The 19,392-nt window shown below is 35.0% G+C and overlaps 1 protein-coding gene across 1 annotated transcript in view; it reads left to right on the forward strand.

The window, feature by feature from the left end:
• Positions 1-11,666, forward strand: part of CCDC126 (coiled-coil domain containing 126) — a 26,542-nt gene extending 14,876 nt beyond the window's left edge. Inside the window, exon 3 of the mRNA XM_011361668.2 lies at positions 11,364-11,666. Coding sequence (XP_011359970.1) covers positions 11,364-11,548 — 185 coding nt within the window. The 3' untranslated portion in view covers positions 11,549-11,666. The remainder of the gene's footprint in view (positions 1-11,363) is intronic.
• Positions 11,667-19,392: the final 7,726 nt, after the last annotated feature.

Genomic DNA, 19,392 nt, shown 5'->3' on the forward strand with positions numbered 1-19,392 from the left:
GAGCTGGACCTCAGTGGGTACTTTAAATCCTGAAAAACTTATATTCTTTAATTCTGGAATATTTTTTCTAAATTATATATTTGATTTCTTTCTCCCCATTGTTTTCATTCTTTTTTGAAATCTGTTATTCCGCATTTAGGCCCTCTGAACTGTTTTCCTTTATTAACTCTTCTAGTTTCCATCTCTTTGTCATTTTGCTTTATTTTTTTGAGATATTTCTTCAGCCTTATTTTTACCTCTTTATAAAGTTTTTTTATTTTGTCTCTTGTATTTTTAACTTCTGTGAGTTCTTTTTTGTTTTTCTCTAAGGTTATCAATGATAGCTTTTCTGAAGTCTTCTTCCATTTTTTCCAAATATGTCTGGTGATCCTTAGCCTTTTGAGGCTTTTTAAAAGAGTGAGACACTAAAAGCTTCGTAGGAAGTGTTTAGTTGTTGGGTGGTATGCACTACAGGATGATCTGGCTGGAACATTTTCTTGGGAGTATTCTTATTATTTGTAATGACTTCTGATACCAGCTACCTGGAGTAAGACCAAATTTCACAAGTTAAGGCATAATCCTCCACCATACTGCTCTTACTTCAGACACAAGTCATAAATTTGGGAATCCTCAGGTCACCCTTACTTCTGACCAGCTGGCTAAAAATTTAAGAGTTTCCACTACCCCCCATGTTTCATAATTCACTATTGGCTCACAGAACTCACTTGAAGCGCAATACTTACAATTACAGTTTTATTATAGCAGGAAGAAAATCAGAACCAGCCAAAGAGGGAGACGCATAGGGCAAAAGGTCTGAGAAGGTTCTAAATGTAAAATTTCTGCTCTCTTCTCTCCTAGAATCAGGACATACTACCCTTCTGGCACATCAGTGTGTGAGAATATTTAGAGTATTGGCAACCAGGGAAGCTCACCTGAGCATTGGTGTCCAGAGTTTTTATTGTGGTTTCATTGTGTAGGTGTGATCGACTCTATCACTGGCCACGTGGTTGAACTCAGTTTCCAGCCCTTCTATTTGATGTTGACCAAAAAGCCCTAACTCTGTAATCACGTGGTTGCTCTTTTTGGCAAGACTAGCTTCCATCCTGCATCATCTCATTATCACAAACTATCTAAGGGCCCAGTCTGAGACACTTTATTAATATAAACTATCAGGTGTCGCCCCATGGGTCCACCATGAATAACAAAGGCACTCTTATCATTCAGAAAATCCTAAATGCCCAGGCCCGGGACAAAGGCCAGCCAAATTCTTTATTATACAATATTCAGTGTCTATTTTGGGGGGATATTCCACATATCAATGTATTTAGGTTTTTCTTCTTGAGCTGGGCAAATTCCCTTGAGAAAGACTTCCAATCTCTTGCTGGAGAATATAGGCCTCCAAGTGTCCTGGGATCTGAATGAAAGGAAAAGGCTATGGGAGGAGGGGTGGCCTCAGTACTACGATGTAAACTTTCACTCTCTTCCTCAGTTTTCAGTGTGGTACCCAGGTTTTCAAACTACTATACTGGCTTCAGAAAATCTGAGATTTTTCTGCAATGGTGGGGGGTAGTAGCTGTTGCCCAGTTTCGGAGTGGTATAAAGAATTTAGGAATCGTATTATTACTTTATAGATAAAATTTCATTGAATACTTCTGTTTTTAGTTGCTTCTTTATCCGTTTTTATTGGTACCCAGTGTAACCATTCCTGGGTCTTGAGGGTGAGGTTCTGAATCATTTCTTGGTTTTTCTTCTCTTTTCAGATCCAACTTTTTCAGGTCTACCAAGCCAGTAAACATTCATCTGCTTTCCAGCTTCTGGTGTTTTGTTGCTTTTGTGGCCTCTCTTGTTACCTTTGGCTTCATGGATTTATGCTTAAAAAAAAGAAAAAAAAAGAAAAAGAGAAAAAAGCACTTTTATTGTTTTTGCGGTGTATTCAGAGTCAGCAGAGGTTAAATGCCTTTGTTCAGTTTACCATCTTTATCTGGGAATGCCCTGGACACTATCTATTTTTTCTTCTCTCTCTTAATGATGGTTTTTATGAAGTAATGAGGATCAAATTTAGATGGTTAGACATGAAGGAATTGGTATAAACTGAGATGGATCTACTTGTGGCAGATATAGATATAGAAATTATATCTTTTTTCATTCTGCTTAGTTCAAAGACACTGATAGAAGCAATAAAGAAGCAATTCTTTTAGAGCAAGAGAAGTACTTAAAACCAAAATTCCTTCTACTTGAGCAAAATAACTGTGATATTTTAAATGATAGCTGTCTGTGCTATGCTGCCCAGCTGTGTATAACAACTCATTTTTAAAATGAAAAATGAGACTCATCTACACATGGTATTTTGTAAACTGGGTTTTAAAATTTAATATATGGTGGAGATATTTCTGTTAATTTATACCTGCATTATTTAATGGCCACATGGTATTTAACCAATTCTCTGAAATGTTTTTTTACTTATTATTATAAAAACATTATGTTTATTATAAGCGTTCAGATATTACAGGAATATATGACATAGATAAGTAAAAATAGAGCAGAGAGAACGTCAGTTGATATGGCATATATGAGGGGTAGGATACTTTTTCGTAAAAGGCTAAATAGTAAATATTTCAGCTTTGTGGGTTATATGACCTCCATTGCAATAAGTAAGCATGGCTGTGTTCCAGTAAAACTTTATTTACAAAGATAGGCAGCCAACCAGCTGTAGTTTGCTATGGTCCAGCACACTGTTTTATTTTGAACAAAAATGAGACTGTACTGTGGATACGAGTTTGCAGCTTCTTTATTTTCACTTAATTACAGTGAATATCTTTCCATGTTATTACATACAGGTTTCTTTCATCCTTTTTAATGAAATAATATTGTTTCATTTTATAACTATTCCCCTTCCCCCTTATTCTGTAATGATGGATAATTTGTTGCTAACTTCTTTTTGTTTGTTTGATTCATTGCTGCAGTGTGCGTGTGTGTGTGTGTGTGTGTGTGTGTGTGTGTATGAAATATATTTGCGTGTGTGAGTATTTCATGTTTATGAATGTTTCAGAAGGATAGATTTTCTAGAAGTGGAATTTTTTGGTCAGGGATATGCACGTTAAATTTACTAGACATTTGTCAGATTGCCCTCCAGAAAGGCTGTACCAGTATACGTTCCTACTGCCACTTTCTCACCAGTGTGAAAATGCCCGTTTCTCCACACTTCATCAATTCTATTTAGTTTCAGATGGCATCTACTTGTTTGCTTTTGTATTTCTTTGTTTATAGGAGAGGTTAAAAGATTATCTTGTTTGCTGGGAGCCTAGATTTCCATCCTTGTGAGGCAATGATGGGACATGTACCCCCACCCCACGCTCCCATGGTACCAGTAGAGACCACATGGAGAGCCAAAATGCCCACCTCCACATGGCAAAATGTGTGTCCATCCTCCCTCTGGGGTGAAGCCAGAGGAGACCTAGTGGAGAGTCAGGATTTTCATCATCGCCCAGTGGTAAGGAGGTCAGCCCCACCACAATGTCAAGAGCGCATGGGAATGTGGAACTGCCACCTCCATCCAGGAATGATGAGGACCTCGCCACCCTCAGGTGACAGTGAAGGCCAGGTAGGGAACCTAGACTTCTGCTTACACCTGGTAGTGACAAGGTGGCATCCCTCTGCCTTGCCACAGTGGTTTCAGAGAATATCGCCTAAAATAGGAGATAAATAAGATCCACAATCTCATAATATGGAAATGTACAGGTTTCAAATATAAGTCACGTGTTATATGAAGAACAGGGAAAATCTCTACCTGAATTAAAAAAGACAATGACAGATATTAGAATTATCTTTTGAAAAAGATTTCAAAACAGTCATGATTAAAAATGCTTCGATAAGGAATTAGTGAACACAAAGCAAATGAAAAAAGAGCATCAACAAAGAAACAGAAAACCTCAGCAGATAAATAGAAAATATAAAGAAAAAGCACATGGAAATTTTTGAGCTGAAAAATACAATAATTAAAATAAAAAGTTCATCAGATTAACTCAACAGCAGAAAGGAGAGGACAGAGGGAAAAATTAATGAACTAGGATATAAAACAGTAATTACCCAATCTATACAACAGAGAGAAAAATAGACTGGAAAAAAATGAACAGAGCTTCAGGGACCTGTGGGACTATCATAAAAGATGTAACATTTGTGTCATTGGAGTTTTGGAAAAGAAGAGAATGAGGGCAGAACTGGAAAAGTACTCAAAAGAAATAATGGCTGCAAACTTCCCAAATTTGGCAGGAGACACAGACCTCAGATTCAAGAAACTGAGTGAACCCTGAGCAAGATAAACTCCAGAATTCATGCCAAGATACATTATAATTGAACTTCTGAAAAGTTAAAGAGCAACTAGAAAAAAAAGTCTTGAAAGTAACTAGAGAAAAATAACAGAGTAGAAAAACAATTCAAAAGACAGTGGATTTCTCATTAGAAACCATCATAGCCAGAAGGAAGTGGCAAAATATTTTTCAAATGCTGCAAGCAAAGAGCTATCAACCCAGATATCTATACCCAGTGAAAACATCCTTCAGGAATGAAGAGGAGATGAAAGTTATTCTCAGATGAAGGACAAGAATTTGTCACAGCACGCCTGCTCCAAGAGTTGGCTAAAGGAATTCTTTAAACAGGCGAAGTGATTTAAGGAGGAACCTGGAATGCCAGGAAGGAAGGAATAACATGGTAAATAAAAATAAGGGTAATTCTATAGGTTTCCTTTTTTTCTTGAGTTTTTCAAACTATGATGGTTGAAGCAAAAATTATAACACTGATGAGATTCAAAATGTACATAGAGGAAATATTCAAGGCAATATTTTATAATGGAGTAGGGTAAAGAATGGTGTATTAGGGCTTTCCAGATAAACAGCAGGGAGAGAGGTTGGTGGACTTTAAGAAATTGGCTTATACAGTTGTGGGGGTTGGAAAGTCCAAAATCTGTAGGGTAGACTGACAGACTGAAAATTCTGTCAAGAGCTGATGTTGTCCTGAGTCCAAGGGTAGTCATCTGGAGGCAGAATTGCTTTCTATTCCGGGAACTTCAGTCTTTTTTCTTAAGGGTTTCAGCTGATTGGATGAGTTCTATGCACCTTATGTAAGTAAGCCTCTCTACTGAAAGTCTACTGATTTAAATGCTAGTCACACCTAAAAACTACCTTCACAGCAACAACTAGACTGGTGGATTTGTGTAGGTGCCTTAGCCTAGCTACGTTGACATATAAAGCGAACCATCACAGATGGTAAAGAGAGGTAAGATTATATATTTGTCAAATTAGTAAAATTGCTATGATATCTATATAATATACCTAGAGCAGCCACTAAAACTATATGAAGAGGTACATTTAGAAACACTACAGATCAGTCAAAGAATTCTAAAAAATATTCAAGTAATCCACAGGAAGGCAGGAAAAAGAAATCAGGGAAGTGAGAAACAGAAAAAACAAAACAAAAAAAATGAAATGACAGACTTAAGCCCTAATATATCATAATTAAATATAAATGTTCTAAAGGACATTGGCAGACTGGATTAAAAAAAGTGACCCATGTATGTGCTGTCAAATTTAATGATATTGGCTGGCTGAAAGTAAAAGGATGGGAAAAGATACAGTATACAAACAAGATAAGGAATGGCTCCATTAATATCAGTTAAAGTAGACTTTAGAGCAAAGAAAACCACCAAAATCAGAGAGAGACATTATATGATCATAAAAGGGTCAACCCACCCAGAAGAAATAACAACCCTAAATGTGTATCTATAAACTGAAAGAAGTAAAAGCAGAAATAGAGAAATCCACGATTACAGTGAGAACTTAAACACGCCTGTCTTCAGGAACTGTTAAACTACTAGACAGAAAATCTACAAGGATATAGAAGATCTAAGGAACACAGTCTAATCATGGAATCTTATTTACATATATAGAGGCTTTACCAACAACAGCAGAATACATGTTTTTTTTTTTAAGAGTCCATGGAATAGTCACCAAAATCATCATATGCTGGGCCTTAAAATAAATCTCAACAAATTTAAAAAACTCGAAATCATCCAGGATGTATTCTGTGACCATAGTGAACTCAAACTAGAAATTAGTAACGGAGATAATAAAATCTCCAAATAATTGGAAACTAAACAGACACTCTTCTAAATAATCTGTGGATCAGAGAGGAAGTCTCAAAGGAAATTTAAAAAATACATTGAATTGAATGAAAATGGAAATACAACATAGAAATTGTGGGTCACAGCAAAAGCAGTGCTGAGGGAAATTTAGAGTGCTAAATGCATACTTGAGGAAAGAGAAGTCTCAAATCCATCATCTAAACTCCCATTTCCAGAACCTAGAAAAAGAAGAGCAAAACAAACTCAGAGCACTAAGAAGGAAGGAAATGTTCAAGAACAAAAATCAATGAAATCGAAAGAAAACAGTAGAGAATAATCAATGAAACAAAGAGCTTGTCCTTCGTAAGGGTCAAAAAAAAACCCCCCCAAAATGGACAGACTTCTAGCAAGACTGACAGAGAAGATAGAAATCGCCAGTATCAGCAATGAAAAAATGAGTGTCACTACAGACCATGCAGACATCAAAAAGGTAATGAGGGACTATCAATAGCTCTACGCACATAAATTTGATACTTTAGATGAAATGGATCTGCTCCTTGAAAACCACAAACTACCACACTCACTCTTTATGAATTAACATGAATAACCAAAAAACTATTAAGGAAATTGAATTTATAGTTTGTGAACTCCCAAAAAAGAAATCTTCAAGGCTGAATTGGTTTCACTGAGAATTCTATCAAAAGTTTAAGAATTAATGTCAATTCTACACAGTCTTTTCCAGAATATAGAAGAGGAGGGTACACATCCCAGTTCATTCTTTGAAGCTAGAATTGTATTTATACCAAAACCAGACAAAGTATAAGAAAGAGAAACTGCAGACCAGTTTTCCTCATGAATATAGATGTGAAAATCCTTAAGAAATATTAGCCAACAGAATTTGGCAACATATACAAAGAACTAAACACCATGACCAAGTGACATTTTTTCTAGGGATGCAAGGCTGATTCAATTTTCAAAAATCAATCAATATAATTCGCTATACTAGCAGGCTAATGAGAAGGAGGAGGGTATTACTATAAAAGGACCAACATCGAGATCCTTGTGGTAATGGAAAAATTCTGCATCTTTATCAATGTCAGTATCCTGGTTATGATGTTGAGTGTGTTTTTGCAAGATATTAGTATTGAGGGATACTCGGTACAGGAATTTCTGCATTTATTATTTCTTACGACTATATATGTAAATCTCCAATTATCTCAAAATAAAATTATCAAAAAAAAAAAATCCAAAACAAAACTCTAAACCAAACCTGTAAAATGAATAGTTCTTAGAATATTCTGTCTCCTAAAGGAAAGTCAATCTCAGAATACCTATTAGAAGTTAATTTTGATGTGGCTATTTAAAACGTAGCTTATTTATGATTTATATTGTTTAGTCAAATCCATTATTAGTTTTTCTTTTTTTTTGCTTAAGAAAAATTAGACTTATTTTATGCTCCAAAGCACTTAATTTGTATTTAAAGTTTGATGGGAACATATACTGATCCACTTATGAGATCAGTATGTGCCTTGCAGTTTTAAGTAGGGAAGTAATAAAATATTTGTTGAATAACATAATTTATTCAGCACTCAATGGGAGACAGTAGTTATATTAGAAATGTAAAAGTAAACTGTACATTTATATAGGGTTTATGAGGTTTTTAAAACCACTTTTAAAGCCTAACTACTCTTTTTTCTCCAATATTTAAATGATTTCATATTTTTAAGAAATCATTTTTGTTTTATTGCTAGCTTCAGAAAACTCTACAGTGGGTAATTCACTTTGATAATTAAGAAGTGATTTCTAAGTTTTCTTCCTTGTACCATTAAGCTGATGTTAGTGGTGGTAAAGTATCAATTTGAATTTGTAAAATATTAGTAAGGAAAAGTTTTTCATTTATACAATGCATTAAACACTTTTATGTTTTATTTTCATTAGTCATTTTATTACATTTTACTGCAGTTTTGTTCTTTCTTGTATATATATACACGGCTATCTTTATATCTGCCTCTTATATACAACAGATTTGAGGCAGTTCACATTATGAATAAAAACAATAAAACCTACTGAGATATAAATAAGAGATAAATCAAGACAGAATCATAAGTATGGCGTCCATGAAGGCATGTATACTTGCTGTTTGTGCTGGGCCTATGGCTGGTTGCCCTTTCTCTATTCTGCTTTATATCTCAAGGGAGGGTGATGCCAGGAGGTGAGTGATTCCAGTAGGTGGCTTTTTGCAAGTTCCCACATCAGCTAGCTTCTGCCTACTTTTTCAGTCAATGGGAGACAGTGTCACAGTTTTGGAAAGTAGGAGGAAGGGAAATGCGAGGGTGTTTTTCTCTCTCTCTGCCTTAGGTAGTATCTCCTTTGTAGTGTCAGACTTGTTTTACACTAGGTATCCTTGGACTTGGGCTCTGGTAACATAGCTGCTTTTTTTCTATGTTCCATAGGCCTTGGGATGGTAGTGGCTTCCTGCTGTGCCTCATAATCCCTGATTACGTTATAGTATAGTTAGAATCTTTTAATATCCAAAATCTTTTGTATATTTAATAACATGGTACCCTGCTTTTGATTTTTGTGTACTGTAAAATAATCGTGTACTGTGAAATAATCAAGTAGGCTAGGTACTATTTTTATAGTATTTATGTTCTTATGTGGCTTTGTAATTTTTTCCATTCTTTTCTGTTCTTTTTCCTCCCCTTAAGCTATTTGATTTCTTCTCCCAGAATGGGAAGCATAAAACAGAAATAAAGCAACCTTAAATGGTTTTATTTTCTAAATCTGATCTTCACATCAATCTCAAAAATGGCACCACCTACCAAACACATGAATCAGACATACAGCAGATGTTCTTTTCAAAGATTTGTTGAGTGTCCGCTGTGTGATGAAGCATCGAGCTAGGTAGCTGAGAGTAAAAGGATGGATAGGATACGGAATCCACTTTGAAGTTGCTTTCCGGGATTCTGAACAGGCGCCCATGGCAGAGAAGGAGTTCTTTTTTTATTAAAAGTAGCACCTTCAGTGATAGAGTTTCATGGGGGAAGTGCTGCCGTAATATATAGTCCCATGAAACATGAACATAAAATTAGATTATTAATCTAGAGAAAGGGGGAGTTTTGGTATATTTATTTATTTATTTTTCCCCTCTTTAATTCCTCCTCTCCACCCCCCACTTCTACCCCTGACCTATGGATGTTGCTGTTTCCCCTTAAGAACTGGATCTCTGAAGGTGGGGTGTCTCCTCCCACACGCTGGTGGCGTGCACTCGGGGCCTGGCGCACCTGGGGTATGGTCCATGGCTCCACCTGGGGCGCAAGACCAGGACTTTCTGTGTGTAAAGCAGATGTGCTAACCACTACACTATGGAGCCACCCCCCGAGTTTTGGTATATTTAAAAGAATCTCAAGTTCATGAAACTTTAGTCCTGGTTTTTCAGCTAATTTTATACCATGGAACACGGTAGTTAAAAATATCTTAGTCTTTTGTAATATTTTATTTAAACAATTGATTTTAGAAAATTTGAGTGGGAATATTTAATGATAATTTAGAATATTGTTAAAGTCATCATATTATTTGTTTCTCATTAATCCCAAATTTTCCTTTAATTGCTATTCTTAACCCTGACTCCAATCAATGATTAAGCTACTTTTATAATCCATGTCACACCCCAGGTTGGTGTCAAACCTCCTAGGACTTTAGCTTCATTTTATGTTAACAAGTTGGTAAGGCCCCTTACCCTAGTCTTTTCTAACTAGACTTCTCTGGCCTAAATTGCTTCCTCTTCAAATATTATACAGGAAGTGACCGCCAGGAGTGAACAGGGATCCAGCAGTTACCTGTTAGTCTTGTTGCTGAAAGATTTAAAAAATATTTAATTCTCTCCTATTTACCAGATACTATTATAACTCTTGGTTGAAAGGTCTTAATAAAGAAATATCTCCTCTCCTGGGCTTTTGTTTTGCAACTTTTCAATCTATAGAAAGTTAGGGAAAATTGCATGGTAAATATATATCTTTCATGTAGACTCACCATTTGTTAAAAAATTTTCTACATTTGTTTTTATCTTCTCTGTACAAATATATGTGCTTTTTGGGGGGTACCATTTAAATGAAGTTGTATGTATCATGACATTTCATCGCTAAATACTTTTTGTCAAAGGTTTTTTTCTTGTCCTTTTTTTCGTTATACATTCCTACTAAACTAGACTATGTAAGTGCTCATGATGAACGATGCCAGAAGATACACTGCCTGGGAAATCTCATTCTTCCATGAGTGGACTTTCTCCAAGTAAAGTTTTTCCTCACTTTCTATTACATTCTTTTCTTGTCGTTTGTTTTATTTTCAGAGCATTTTCTAACCACCTTCTATTACCACCACCCTCACTACTCCTTTCTGGTGTCTTTTTTTCCATCTTTCAGTAAGATATCTCCCTCTCTCTCCCTCTCTCTCCCCCTCCCTCCCTCCACACACACACACACCCCTACCTATCTATCCACACACACACACACACATTTTGGTAAAATATAACAAAATTTGCCATTCTAACCATTTTTAAGTGTACAGTTCAGTGGCACTAATTATTTTTGCAGTGTTGCACAGCCATCGGGACTAACTTTCCAAACCTTGAATCACTTTAGACAAGAATCTGTAACCATTAAGCAGTAACTCTCCATTCCCCTTTCTGCTGGCCCTTGATAACCTCTAATCTACTTTGTTTCTATATTTTTGTCCCTTCTAGATAGTCCATATCATTTTCTGTATGAAATTTAAGCCAAAACTAGTAGTATCTCTACAGCACGAATCAGGTTCCTGGCAGCTACCCTAGATCCTAGGCTCCCCCATACCTCAGCCTGTGGAAGTTCCAGGTTTCTTGGTTCTGCGCTTCATTGACTTTCATAGCTCAGTTACTGGCTTTTCCTTAGCTGCCTAGACCACAGTGATCTTTGCGAACTGCTGAAGAAACGCAAGGTGAACAGGTTCCTCACAGAGGGACCAGCTTTTGAACCAGACTTTAAATCCGTTTTATTGCACTAGAAAAGTGAGAGCTTCCCCATTTATAACTCTGAAATTCCTTTAAGAAACTCTAAATGTGATGCTTTTGATTAAAATAATTAGGCCTTTCCTGTTCGTGGTATGAGTGCTTTCTCCTCAGTATATTTTCTTTCAGATGACAATAATGGTTCACTTTTATCCTCAGACTATAAAAACACAAATATTAAGTGCTCTTCCAATGTTTAACATCGTGTATTCTGATTTTTCCCCCTAGCGGATCTAAAAAGAACAATTGCTGTCCTTCTGGATGACATTTTACAACGCTTAGTAAAGCTAGAGAACAAAGTTGACTACATTGTTGTGAACGCCTCAGCAACCAACACTACCAATGGTACTAGTGGGAATCTGGTGCCAGTAACCACAAATAAAAGGATAAATGCATCAGGCAGCATCAGATAGCAGTTGGAGATCACCTCGTGCTGCTACATCCACCATGGAGTGCATCCCATGACAGAAAAGCTTTTAAATCGCTGACTAGGATAGAGTAATACTTTATAATAAAAGCTCTACACATTTTCAAGGAATCTGGATTCATGGAACTCTAACTCTGTATATAAATTTTAAGTTATTAGTTTGCCTGCAGGCAAGTCTCTTCAATGCTGTACTATATCCTTAAAGGGAATTTAGTAACATGGTCGATGTAGTGAGCAGGTAGGTGATCTTTGTATAAATCTTTTATTTGCAATCGAGCTGAAACAAAAACATTGAAAGATGTGGATTCGTTTCTATAAAATATTTATTTAAATATATAACATGTTTTTCAGACAAGTGGAGAAAGTTGTTATTGAATCATTCTGTCATTTGCTCTCAATATGTATAACCGTTAGACTAATGCTTTAGAGAATGTGCTTACTTCCAGTACTAGGTTTTGTTACTGAGACTATGAGCAGAGTAAAGAAGTATAATGTTGAAATAATGTTTTGAAATAATGACCCAAAGAATGTCTTCATTTGCACTATCCTTCGGAATAACTGGAGGTTAATTATTGTATATTTTTAAAAATTACATTTGTATGAGTATAATCTTGAAATGGGTAGTAGCCACTGTCTGTAACCTATTCTAAACATTGGAACAGTTAAATAACATTAAAATAGTAATCTCTAATCTTATACGTAACATTTTCTTATATATATTCTGAAGAATAAAAGATATTTTTATGACGAGATTAAAAATAAAACAGTATAGTTATTCATGATTTTTCACATACGTGAATGTTAATTTAAAATTTTAACCCTTTGAGTGTCTATGCTGTCAGGAAAGCACATTATTTCCATATTTGGGTAATTTTTATTATGTTGTCCGGGTGGGGGAGATTGAGATATTTGTGAGAATGGGGTTCTTACAGACGTTAGCCAGATGTATAGGTGTATAAAGGTATTTGTGCTGCATTAAATTGCTTGGAAAATGTTAACATTATATAAGAGTATCTTCCTTTATGAAATTTTGGATTTAAAAGATATGTTAGATATTCATTTTACATAATGACCACTTAAAAATAATGAAGAACACTTAAGATATAATTTAAATTTTGAAGATTGACTTTATCTTTTCAGGAAAACAGCTAATGTATATAGCACAAGAGATCTTAATCTTGGGTAATTCTAGTATAGAGCAAAGGACACCTTTATTTAAATTTCTCTTGTAGCAAATTTAATTGCCATATGGTGCCCTATATTTCATAGTATTTATTCTCTATAATAACTGCTTAAGTGCAGCTAGCTTCTAGATTTAGACTATATTGTATTTAGTTTTGGATATTGTTCATTATTATAATATGCTACTACATGTAGTAGCAATAATTATAACGTTTTATTAAAATGAGTATGAGAAAAGTACTGTTTTATGAAAGGTAGCTTTCCAGACATTCTCTATATTCTACCTTTTTGTGAAGAAATTAATTACATGTCGTTGCCAGGTGAAGTTTGGAATAACTGTTCAATCTGTCTTAATAGATGTGGACATTTTTGTTTTTTTTGTTTTCAGGGATGAAATAAAATATATTATTTGTACTTACAAAGTGCTATCATAAGTTTTTTCTTTAATGGTGGTTGTGCATTTAATAAAAAGTTAATGAATAAAAGGAATGTTAGATAATTTGGGGTTCTGTTCCATCAACTCCAGATAACTTTTTCAAAGGAGAAAAATGGCAGGTTGCCTTGTTAAGGATAGGAGAGGCTGAGTCCTGGGATGGATGGGAACAAGTTTGGGGGTTGTGATTAGAGGTGGTTTCCTAGGTTTGTGCCTTCAAGTTGAAGTTTACTGTTGAGTTTTTACAAGTCATGCCTTAGTGTTTGTATCTTCAGTTAATCTTGGTTAATTGGGACATTAGCACAGAGGACGGATGTCATTAAAAGTACTATAAACTTTCAAATTTATTTCAGAGTATCTTTGAGTTTACTTTAAGCACTATACAGGTAAAAAGGCAATTTAAACATTTTTTCACAAAGTTAATGATAACTCGGATCTCATTGTTCTTTCAAGAAACACAGAATTTTGACTCTGTGTTAAGTAGACTAAAAGGCTCACGTCTGCCTTTTTCAGGACACCATATTCTCCCTTTTTTTTGTATTTATAGAACCTGCCTCACCTCATTTATGTCTCAGAAGCCTAAAATGTTAATAGCTTATATGGGAACCTCTGACTTGTACATTTGGTTTAATTGCAAACAATGTTCTGTTTTTAACCACTTTGAGCTGAATAGCAATCAATGTAGGTACATTGTTTTTCTTTTTCTTTTCTTTTTTTAGAGAAGTGTTTACCTGGCAAGGGGACATGATATAACGAAAAAGACAAAAAACAAACAGATAAAGGCATTAATTGTAACCATGTTTGAAATACTTGAGAGCCCTTGAATGATTTTAACAACTTTTGGTTGGGAAAATGGTAAGGTTCATCTTTTGAGAGAGTTTGAGAGCTAGAGAGAGAAAAGAAAGAAATGAATGTGAAAGTGAGAATAAATACAGAAAAGCAAAATGTGAGGGAAAATCCGAAATTTTTCTACCAGGGATAACTGCTGTTGACATTTTAGTATGTAAATGTGAATCTAATTTCTCCTGCCCACACTCTCCATTAACTTCTCATTTCCAGTTAAAATCCAGTGTTCGCTGTGGCCTCAGAAGCCCTAATTTGCTCCTGATGGCTTCCTAATTTCATCTCTTAACCACACCCCTCCTCTGTTCCTCTTCAGCAATATTGACTTTCTCTTTCAAGAGTTTAGGAAACATGTTTTTACCGCAGCCACTGCAAACTTGCTACTCTCTTTGCAATTCTCATTCTCAGATATCTTCATGGTTCCCTGCCTCCTCTGCAGGTGCTCAAATGTTACTTCTTGAGGGAAATTATCTGACGATTTGCCTAATGTAGCATGCCTTTTTATTTTTCTTCATAGTTATACCTAATGTTAAATTATATATTAATGTTTTTTCCTGATGCTTCTTAGAATCTAAGCTCTATGAAAGCAAAGACTTCATTTTGTTCACTGATAAAACCTGGACATATACAACTATGTCTGGCACATCATAGGTGCCTGATAAATATTGGTTAAAATGCGTTGCTAAACCATTCTATACTTCTTACTTTGTGCATCTATGTCTTTATATTTTTGTAAATTATACTATACATTCTTTTTGTACAACATATCATGAACTTCTTTCCAAGTCAGTAAGTACATAACTTTCAAAGTTATTCCATTGTGGGGCCATATTACAGTTGATATATCTTTCACTCAACTTTTAGGCACTAAAAATTTTTTTAGGCATTTCGATTGTAGATAAAAGATTTAGACCTAGGTGTGGGACAAGTTTAAAGCCTGTCCTCATTCCATTATTGCATGGGGTCCTTATTTAGGTACTAGAGGGTTACCTAATAAAGTAATTGATACCTATTTAGGGGAGAAAAAGTGGTAAAATATCTCCACTGGTATAGAGCTATAAAGACAGAAAAAATACAAAATAGATGATCATCTTCAGACCTTGTTTTGTGTTACAAACCCCAGGCCAGAAGCATTTTGCAGAGTAGGGAAAAGATTGGGAATAAAATATGTAGTGGCCAATTCATAATTTGGTTAGAGAGCTGGGAGGGGATTGGTTAGCAGTCACAATTGTGCTTAATTAGATCAAATTTGTCAATTTATAGCTTTTGACTTAAAATGAATCAGTCATACTGGTATGTATTTAAGTAAGGAAATTAAGCCATGAAGATTTTTTTAAGCGTTAAGTTTTTTTAGATTTTACCAATGCCAGTATCTTTCAAACACCTTTCCAGAATAAGTTTAGGACCTCTGGTGAGTTCTTAGTAGGTCAAATGTAACTTCCCATCGCTTCTAAGTGTTGGTTAGCAGCATCATTCATTTGAATAAACCATTATTTTTCATTTAACTTTCTCAGGTGCTTAATTTATCCACCCACTCACACTTTCTGTAATGTCTACTGATTTTTTTAGGCAAAGAAATAAACCATGGTTCTGAGGAGTCTTTAGGTGGGAGGGTGATAAGGTAGATACGATATCAGGGCTTGAGGAAAGGAACTATTTTGACCACCGGTTTTTGGGAATTTACACATAACATTAGGTGATGCTCAATTTTGAGATAAATGTGTGTGGGTTTTGTTTGTTTGTTTGTTTGTTTGTGTTGCTTGTTCTTCATCTTAATGAGTTTGAAATGGAAGGAAAAAATCCCATTTACTCTTTCATCAAATCTGAACTGGGAGTTTCAATCTAAAAGCCTTGAGTGACAGTTAAAGCAGGAAGGCACAGAAAGGGGAATTCAGCCAGGTAAGAAGGGCCACAGGAAACTCTATACCTTGTATATTTAAACCATCTCAAACTGGAATGTTGTCCAGGAGAGAGAATTTAGAGCAAGAAAGATTTGGAAAATTTGTTTTTAATAATGCTCCCCATGTCATAGGATTGTTATGATAATAACAGTTATTGAGCATCTAATAAGGGCCGTGTCCGCTGTACTCTTCATGTTTAGTATCTCATTTAATCTTCAAATTTCTGTGGGGTAATTTCTATTACCTCCATTTCATATCTGAGGGACTATGGTGCAGAGAAGCTGGAAACATGCTCTGGTCACAGATCTCATTGTCTGTATAGCAGAGATTCTCACCCAGAAGGGTCTGTCTCCAGAGTACGCTTTTGATCACCATGTCTTACCCACTATTCTCCTGATCTTGGCTTAAGTAAATTTCCCTTTACTCCCCTGATCTTATCCCTGGATAATGTGTCCCACATTTGATCTTGGAATAAGGGGAAGGTAGGGATCAACCGAATGCATGTTCTCCAGGGTGAATAAAATCTTAGCCTACCCTCAAGGTCATTTTTTTTTTGTATCCACCATGGGATTCAGGACACTGTCAACTCGCCTACAGCAGTTCTGTCACCATAAGATCTAGTACCAAGATTTTATTGCAAGGCTTAGGTTAAAGACTTTCTGGAGCCAAAATATTTCTATCATTTTCCACTTCCTACAGGCCAGACAAAGTGAGATTCGAGACCACACTCTTGGTCTATTATTTTACTCCTTGTAATCGCTTTAGGTTTTACAAATGGATCATTTGATGTTTTAAAGAAGCCTGAGATTGTCATAAGAGTGACTTGATAATGTCTGATTTGAGATTGTTTCACATAGTGTCTCTGAGTTTTCTAAAATACTACCTGGCAGAGCCTTAGAAACCTCCAGCCATTTCTTCAAAGCTTGGGTTGAGAGCATATTAAATTACGGAAGGTCTGTATCTACCTTTCTTCTTTGTCTGGGATGACTTCTACCCACTGCACATGGTTCATGCACTGGTCATTAGACTGGAATGATCCTCTCCATGGAGAAGTGAGGTAAAAAATGACATAGAAATTCTCTTTGTTTTTAGCATTGTCCATTACTTGCCTATATGATAAATGGAATCATACAGTATATAATGTCTGGCTGCTTTCACTCATCATAATGTTTTTGATTTTCATTTATGTTATTGCATGTCAATAGTTACTTTATTGCTGAGTGTTATTTCATTGTATGAATATAATACAGTTTGTATATCTATTCTTCTATTGATGAACATCTGGGCTGTTTCTAGTTATTGGCTGTTAGGATAAAGCTGTTATGAACATTCTCATAGTTTTTTTTTGTGTGTGAAAAAAAGTTTTCATTTCTTTTGGATAGATATGTAAGAGTGAAATTACTGGGTTATATGGTGAATATATTAAGAAACATGCTTATTTTTCCAAAGTAGTTCTACCATTTCCGATTCTCACTGGTAATAGAGTTTTGAGTAGATGTCTGCACATCCCCTCACGCTTGGAGTAGGTAAGAGGTACTAAAAAGGTCATAACACTTCACTCTTTTGAAACAATCACCCCATTGGGCCCATAGAATTTAATTGTAAATTGTGAGCAAACCTGTAAATTCATGTGAGTGGGGGTCCTGAACTGCCCATGTGTACAAAGGAAAAAAGAATGTAAAAAAAAAAGTTCTATTAGCAGAGGGATGAAAACATTGTCTTTAAGACAAAGAATAAAGGGACCAAAAGAATGACCTTTGACCAGTCTGTCTTTTGGTGTTCCAAAACTTTGTCTCATTGCTAATTTTAAAGAAAGGAAAGCCTAGTCTAGAGGACTGAGTCATTCTCTGGCAATATTCTAAACCAAGTTGCTACTTATTTCTCTGGGAATAATTGTGTATTTTTTGCTTGTATTGTAGATTCACTACAAAACTCTCGAGTACTTGGTTAGAATGGGTTTTTAATTTCAGTTCCATATTGCTGTCAGTTTGCATGGTTTTCTTTATTCTGTTAATGTGGTGAATCGCGTTGATTGATTTTCAAATATTAAACTAACCTTGCATTCAAGATTATAATGTATTATTCTTTTTATATGTTATTGGATTCAATTTGCTACTATTTTGTTTTGGGAATTTTTAAATGAATAGGTTTATGAGTTTTATGAGAAAAATGATCTATAATTTTCCTTCTTTGTAAGTCCTTCTTGAGTTTATTCTGATGTCATAACACTGGGAAGTATTCTCTATAAGACCATGTGCGATATTGCTGGTATTTCCTTGTTAATTCAGAAGAAATTGATAGGGAAGTGATATGGCCTAGAAACTTCTTTTGGGGAAGGTCTTTAATTATGGGTTCATTTTCTTTAAGAGGTGTAGGGCTATTTAGATTTTATTTTTGTGTTAGTTTTGCTAAGTTAATTTTCTTTAAATTTTTCTTGTTCATTCAAATTTTTAAGTTTATTGACATAACGTTGTTGGTGGTTTCTTATCGTCTTTTTAATAACTACTGTATGATTTGTAATGATGTTGCCTTTCATTTTTATTCCTTTTTGTTTTGCTCTTTGATTATTTCTTAGATAAAAAGTAGCATTCTACACACATTGTCTGTGACATGATTTATACATTTAACAATATATTTTGGAGATCACTTCATAGCAGTATAAGAGAACTTTCTCATTTTTTGACTGCTACATAGGACTTCACAGTATGGCTTTATGCAACCAGTCCCCTATTAATGGACTTTTGGGTTGTTTCCACTCTTTTTGATGTATCAGTGCTGAAGGGAAAAACTTTATACATATGTGCTTTTAAAATTTTTTTGCTGGTTACGGTCTTCTATGTGGAATCTAACAAACAGACAAACAACCAGAAAACAAACAAACAAAAACCAAAATCAAACCAAGCTCATAGATACAGAGAACAAGACCGGTGGTTGTCAGAGGTCAGGGTTGGAGGGTAGGTGAAATGCATGAAGAAAGTCAAAGGTACAAACGTTCAGTTATGAAATAAGTCATGGGGATGGAGATGTAACGTATAGCATGGTGACTATAGTTAATAATACTGCATTGCATATTTGAAAGTTGCTAAGAACAAATCATAAAAGTTCACATTACACACATAAAAAATTCTGAAACTAGGTATAATGATGGATGTTAACTAGACTTATTGTGGTGGTCATTTCACAATATGTACAAATATCAACTTATGTTGTATACCTGAAATTAATGTATATCAATTACACCTCAATAAAAAGTTAATTAAAAAATTTTTTGCTAGGGTTACTTTTGGGGTAGATTCCTAGAAATGGGAATTCCTAAAAATGGGGGAGTAGCTATAGATGAAAAGAAATTTAAGAGCTATACCATCCAAATATAATAAATTATCCTTGATTGAATCTTGTTATGAAAAAGTAAGCTATAAATAAAATTTTGAGGACATAGATAAATTTAAATATAGAGTGAGTATGAGATGA

This window comes from Pteropus vampyrus, unplaced genomic scaffold, assembly GCF_000151845.1.
Source record: "Pteropus vampyrus isolate Shadow unplaced genomic scaffold, Pvam_2.0 Scaffold69, whole genome shotgun sequence".
NCBI lineage: Eukaryota > Metazoa > Chordata > Mammalia > Chiroptera > Pteropodidae > Pteropus > Pteropus vampyrus.